The sequence below is a fragment of the Chinchilla lanigera genome, unplaced genomic scaffold (genome assembly GCF_000276665.1).
Source record: "Chinchilla lanigera isolate Chin_1 unplaced genomic scaffold, ChiLan1.0 scaffold00021, whole genome shotgun sequence".
NCBI lineage: Eukaryota > Metazoa > Chordata > Mammalia > Rodentia > Chinchillidae > Chinchilla > Chinchilla lanigera.
In genome coordinates this window covers 13170990-13177316 of record NW_004955422.1, presented here as the reverse complement: position 1 = coordinate 13177316, position 6327 = coordinate 13170990, and the positions used below count along the sequence as shown (strand labels likewise).

General features: G+C 43.0%; 2 protein-coding genes across 2 annotated transcripts in view; one reads left to right on the top strand and one right to left on the bottom strand.

Moving 5' to 3' along the window:
- Nucleotides 1-6327, bottom strand: part of LOC106148461 — a 16616-nt gene that overhangs the window by 713 nt on the left and 9576 nt on the right. The window contains exon 5 of the transcript XR_001233915.1: nucleotides 2230-2281. The gene's annotated coding sequence lies outside the window, so the exon portion shown is untranslated. The remainder of the gene's footprint in view (nucleotides 1-2229; nucleotides 2282-6327) is intronic.
- The window catches only part of Depdc7 (DEP domain containing 7), a 21890-nt gene that overhangs the window by 11764 nt on the left and 3799 nt on the right, over nucleotides 1-6327 (top strand). The window contains exons 3-4 of the mRNA XM_005384163.1: nucleotides 2866-2996; nucleotides 4110-4299. Of these exons, the coding sequence (XP_005384220.1) occupies nucleotides 2866-2996; nucleotides 4110-4299 (321 nt within the window). The remainder of the gene's footprint in view (nucleotides 1-2865; nucleotides 2997-4109; nucleotides 4300-6327) is intronic.

The following is a 6327-nucleotide window of genomic DNA, read 5'->3' as shown; positions in this document are numbered from 1 at the left end:
CAGGCTCAGGATGTATACAAAGTAAGCACCCTGGCTTCCTGCTGAGTCACCTAGCCAAACCTCTAGACTCCCCAAGTTGACACAATGTATCAACCATAACAATTTATATATATATATATATAAGATGAGTATGTGTAGTACTGGGGATTGAACCCATGGCCTTTACACTGCACAACATCGCCAGTCCTGTTAAAAAATTTTTAAATTTTTTTGAGACCAAGTGTACCTATGTAGTTTAGGCTGACCTTGAACTCACTATGTAGCCCAGGCTGGCCTCAAACTTGTGGTGATCCTCCTGCCTCAGCCTTTCAAGTGCTGGGAGTTCAGGTATGCACCACTAAGCCCAGCTCTCAAATTCACAGCAAGCTTCCTGCCTCAGCTTCCTGAGTATTGGGATTTTTTGAAAATTTTTAAATTTTGAGACAGAGACTTGTTAAGGTACCCAGGCTGGGCTTGAACTTGTGATTCTCCCACCCCAACCTGCCCCAGAGCACTCGGATTACAAGTGAGCACCACACCCAGCTCAATATGTTACTTTTACAAACAATACATCTGGCAAAAATCTAGACCTGTGGGCAAATTTTATAAAGTGCAATGAAATGTTGTTAACTTTATCAGATAGCTCATAGACTTGTTCATATTTTATGTTTAGTAGAAACAAATTTTCTTCCTTTTTTTCCTGTCTTCTTTTTTTCCCAGACAGGGCCTTGGTATGTAGTTCAGGCTGGCCTTGAACTCACTATATAGCCCAGGCTGGCCTTAAACTCATGGCAATCCTCCTGCCTCAGCCTCCCAAGTGCTGGGATTACAGGCATGCGCCATCATGCCTGGCAACAAACTGATTTTCATCCCTCAAGTTATAGTTACAGTATGAAAACAGTTAGCGCATACATCTAATTCCCATCTACTTGGGACACTGCAGCAGGAGGATTTTACATTCCAGGCCATCCCGGACAATTTAGCAAAACCAAAAAAATTAGTAAAGCGCAAAGTGGTAGGAGAAGGCAAAGACAAGAAATCTAGATCATAGATCACTGGAAGTACTGAAAGTGTATGGGAGTCAGCAGGCCCAGGGCTCTATAAGGCATATGAACGAATTAGGGGTTTTTACTGTTTTGAGACAGTCTTGCGGTGTTGCCAAGGCTGGTCATCAGCTCTCGGGCTTAAGTGATCCTCTTACCTCCGCCTCCTGATAGCTGGGCCCACAGACACGTGTACCCTCCCGCCCGCAGGGTTGGGAACTTGGACTCGATCATACAGGTGTCGGGGACGCTGCAGAAAGATGAGGCTGTACCTAAAACGGCCACCCCAGGACGCCCCCGCACGGGGATGTGCTCAGGGGCGGAGCGCCTGCCTCTCCAGAGCCAGACCCTGCCTTCAGCCCTGGGCAGTGAAGAAAGGCCAGCCCGCTTGGCAGCTGTGTGGCCCGCGGGAAGAGCTGGTGAGGAATCGGTTGCAGTTGCAATTACAGAAAATATGAGCTGCACGGACAGCATGGGGGAGGAGAGGGTCATTTAAAGGGAGACTGGGGGACAGAACCGTGGGCCCTGTGATGGGGATGATGACGAGGGTGGTACATGATGAACTTAGTTGCTTATCAGGGAATAGACACGGCTTTCTTTTCCTCTTGTATTCTTAGCTGGACTGTAGAAGTGTCACTGTCCTTTGAAACTGTTATGTGTTGTCAGCCGGGTGTGGTGGCGCACGCCTGTAATTCCAGCACTCGGGAGCTGAGGCAGGAGGATCGTTGCGAGTTTGAGACCAGCCTGGGCTACAAAATGAGCTCAAGGCCAGCCTGAACTGCATAGTGAGACTCTGTCTCAAAAAGACAAAAACAAAACAAAAACTGTTATGTGTCAGATCTCACCCACAGTCAGAGTTTTCGTATATCGATTTTTCAAATATTTTTTTGTGTCTGATTCCAAACACGGTACAAGTTCTCTCTCTATTGAGGAAAGAAATAGGAAGATAAGTTGAAGTGCGCCTCTGTATTCAGGAAAGAAGCATGAGAAGATAGAGCATGGATCTCACTTAAGATACAGTTCTCCTGTTCTATTGGAAACTCTCAGGACCAGAAGCATGTAGGATCTGTAGTGTTTTTTTTTTTCCGGTACTGGGAATCGAACTCACGACCTCACGCTTGCCAGGCGCTGTGCCACTGAGCTAAATCCCCAGCCCCTAGGATCTGTAGATTTTAGAAGGGTCATTTTGCATATATAAATACTATACCTCCTCTGGGAGGGTCTGGGACAGCACCTGGTAACCAAGCATCTTGACATTTCTGTGAACAAAGGAATATTCATTAACTGGAGTAAATAAAAGCTATAATAATGCCAAGACAGGTTTCATTGTCATAAGAGTTCTGAATAAACTTTAACTTTTTAAAGCTTTTTGGTTTCAGAACTGTAGCTAAAGGAGTGTAGATGTGTTTTTGGGAAATGATGAGCACTTACACAAATAAAGAGAACTTATACAAACAGTAAAGATAATAAGTTCAGTTGTTTTATTATGTTTAATCCCAGCACTTGGGAGGCTGAAGCAGGAGGATCCTCACAAATTTGAGGCCAGCCTGGGCTACAAAATGAGTTCAAGGCCAGTCTGAACTACATAGCAAGGCTGTTTAAAAAAACCAAAAATACATAAATAAAATGGGGGACTCAAATTTTCATCTTTGTATTACATCCAAATAAGTGTTCACAGGAAACTTTAGAGTAGATTTTAGGTTTAAGAGAGAAGGTGAGTTTTTATATATGATTCCACTCTTAAAACTTGTACTTCTTGTGTGTTTGTTCTGAAATTCAAGAATTCTCAAACTATTAGCTAGCAAATACTACAATATTTGTGGGCCCGTTGAATTCATTTCAGGTACGCAGGTGCACTCTATAAATCCTCTGATATCAAATCGGACAGTTTGGAAGATCTGTGGGAAAACCTGAGTTTAAAGCCTGCTGCTAATTCCCCTCACACACATATCTCTGCAACCCTGTCTCCACAAGGTAAGCTAAAGATGATGCAGAAAGTAAGGAAAAGAAGACTAACTTCAAATGCAGCGAACTTAACCTTTATGAGAATTTAAATATCCACAGTGTAGAGAAAGAGCGCGCTGTGTGTTAAAGCTGTTTATATTAAGTTATAACAGAAGTCTGTTATCTTTAACAAACGCATCAGTGTTACCGCTCTTGAACACTGACTTTTGTCCTGTCGGCTGGCAGAGGTTCAGATCTGAAGTGTTTTGCATGCAGATTTGTACTTAAAATATGCTCTCAGAGGTTGCTTCCCTACGATTTTATTAGGTTCAATAAAAACTTGAAAATTACACTTAAAACATTAACAGAGTTCTCATGTTCTTCCTCGTGGCAGTGGAATTCAGCGTAATGACTAATTTCCCCCTTCCGTCCTCCTTCCCGGTTGTGGAAATTCTGAGTGGAATAGTCTGTAGCCAAGAGTTGCAAATCGGTTTTGAGATTGAATGAATCATTCTTTCTTCCAAAGTCCTTATTAACATGTTATATGACTTGCTCTCTTATCTCTGACAGATTGCTTTATATAGTACAAAGAATGAAAAGAATTCCTGTTGTCCAAAGTCTATTCTCCTACACTTTAAACAAATCTTGGATTGTTTTCTTTTTTTTTTTTTTTTTTTGTCCTTTTGAGACAGGGTCTCACTATGCAGTTCAGGCTGGCCTTCAGCTCACTTTGTAGCCCAGGCTGGGCTCGAACTTGCAACGATCCTCCAGCCTCAGCCTCCTGAGTGCTGGGATTATAGGCGTGCACTACCACGTCCGGCCTTGTTTTATTTTTTCGTAAGAAAGTACATTATAAGGTTAACTTCTTCCCTTCCTCTCCCCGCCCCTTCCCTCTTTTCCTTTCCTGTTTCTTTCCTTCCTTCCTGTTTTCCTTCCTTCCTACCTTGTTTTTTTTTTCAGTGCCGGGAATCGAACTCCTGAGTTCTTGTGCTTGGCAGGCAGGCGCTTGTGCCACTGAGCTATATCCCCGGCTCCTTACCTTTTTTTTGTGACACCAATTTATTAGCCTAGATCTGCCTGGACCAATATGACGGTGAGCACATAGTAACTATTAAGTGTTCCTCTGTCATTTTTCCTGTGTAGTTATCAATGAAGTTTGGCAAGAAGAAACGATTGGGCGTCTACTACAACTTATAGACCTCCCCCTCCTTGACTCCTTACTCAGACAGAAAGAGCTCGTGTCTAAAGTTCCTCAGCCAAAGAAGCAGCCTGATGTGATCAACAGTAGTAACTATCTGGATCGAGGGATTCTCAAGGCTTATGGTGACGCCCAGTATGTACAAATACACAGAATAATTTCCGTATGTTTGTAGGTCGATAACAGAGGATGGTTTTAAGATCGTCTCTGGAATTCTGTCTGTAATATCAGTTAGTTGATGCTATCAGTAGCTCAGTGAACAAAATTGTTAGTCCAAATTAGAAAAAAATATTTAAATTCCATTATTTTTCGTATTTCAGATTCACTTGTGTTTTTTTTTTTTTTTTTGGTCTTTTTGAGACAGGGTCTTGCTGTGCGGTTCAGGCTGGCCTTGAGCTCACTTTGTAGTCCAGGCTGGTCTCAAACTTGCAAGGATCCTCCTGCCTCAGCCTCCCGAGTGCTAGAATTACAGGTGTGCGCCACCACTCCCAGCACTGGTGTTTCACATGTAACAGCCTTGGACATCAAATGAAGAAAATGATTATTATCATTACTTTTTTTTTTTTTGTGGTGCAGGGGATTGAACCCACTGAACTACATCCCAGTCTTTTTATTTTATCTTGGAGACAGGGACTCACTAAATTCTCACTAAGTTGCTAAATTGCCCAGGCTAGGCTTGAGCTTGAGATCCTCCTGCCTCAGCCTCTCAGAGTGCTGGGATTGTAGACATGCTCATTTTGATTATGCTCTTATCTTTTTTGTTAAAATGTAGGCTGACTAGTTTCTCAGACTTCTTTAAAGGGACATACAACAAAATGAACAGATTTGACAAATTCTTGGGATCCTTTGACAACGCACACTTTTTTTGGGGGGTGTCTGGTCCCTTTTTTTTTTTTGTCTTTTTGAGACAGGGTCTCGTTGTGCAGTTCAGGCTGGCCTTGAGCTCACTTTGTAGCCCAGGCTGGTCTCAAACTTGCAATGATCCTCCTGCCTCAGCCTCCCGAGTGCTGGGATTATAGGCGTGTGCCACGACGCCTAACAACCGGGCATGGTGGCGCACGCCTGTAATCCTGGAATTCGGGAGGCTGAGGCAGGAGGATCGTTGCGAGTTTGAGACCATCCTGGCCTACAAAGTGAGCTCAAGGCCAGCCTGAACTGCACAGCGAGACCCTGTCTCAAAAAAATGACAAAAAAATAAATAAATAAATAAAATGCCTGTGTTATAGTGTAATCCCAGCACTTGGGAGGCTGAGGCAGGAGAATCACCATGAGTTTGAGGCCTGCCTGGGTTACATAGTAAGTTCATGGCCAGTCTGAACTATGTAGCAAAACCCTGTCTCAAAAAAAAAAAAAAAAAAAAAGGAAAAGCCTATTTTTTTTTTGGCGTGGTACTGGTAATTGAACTCCCAAGGCCTCCCATGTACTAGGCAAGTGCTCAGTCACTGAGTTGCCTCCCAGCCCCTTTTATTTTGAGATAGCGTCTCACCAAGTTGCCCAGGTTGGTCGAAAATTGGAATCCTTCTATCTTGGCTACCTGAGTAACTGGGAGTATAGGCATGCCCCGCCACACCTACCTGTAAATATGTATTTGCTAATTGGTTTTATTAAAGAAATATAATGAAAATAACTCTCACTTTCAACTATCATTCTGAATATAAATGTTAAGGTTTGAAGGCATACCTTCAGCTGCTAAGAGAAGTATAATTTACTTTCCTTAAGGAAGAGTTCTGTAAGAGTTCCTTAAGGAGAGTCCTAGCCAGGCATGGTGACACATGCCTGTAATCCCAGCACTTGGGAGGCTGAGGCAGTAGGATCATTTCGAGTTCAAAGCCAGCTTGAACTGCATAGCGAGACCCTGTCTCAAAAAGACCAAAAAAGGAAGAGTCTTCATAGCTGTGAAAACTCTTCTCCTAACTAAAATTAAAGGTTGGGCAGATAGTGTTCCAGCCCAGGTAAGGAGATGGTACTTGCTAATTCCACACTCCAATAACTATTAATGTAAATAGTCGATTGTCAAAAGTAACAAGTCTGGAGATGTGGCTCAGTGGTGGAGCGTTTTCCCTCACATTCATGAGGCCTTTCATTCCATCCTCAGCACCAAAAAGATAGCTGAAAACATGTGAAAAAGTCACCCCACAAACTGTTAAATGCTGGGAAAAAAAA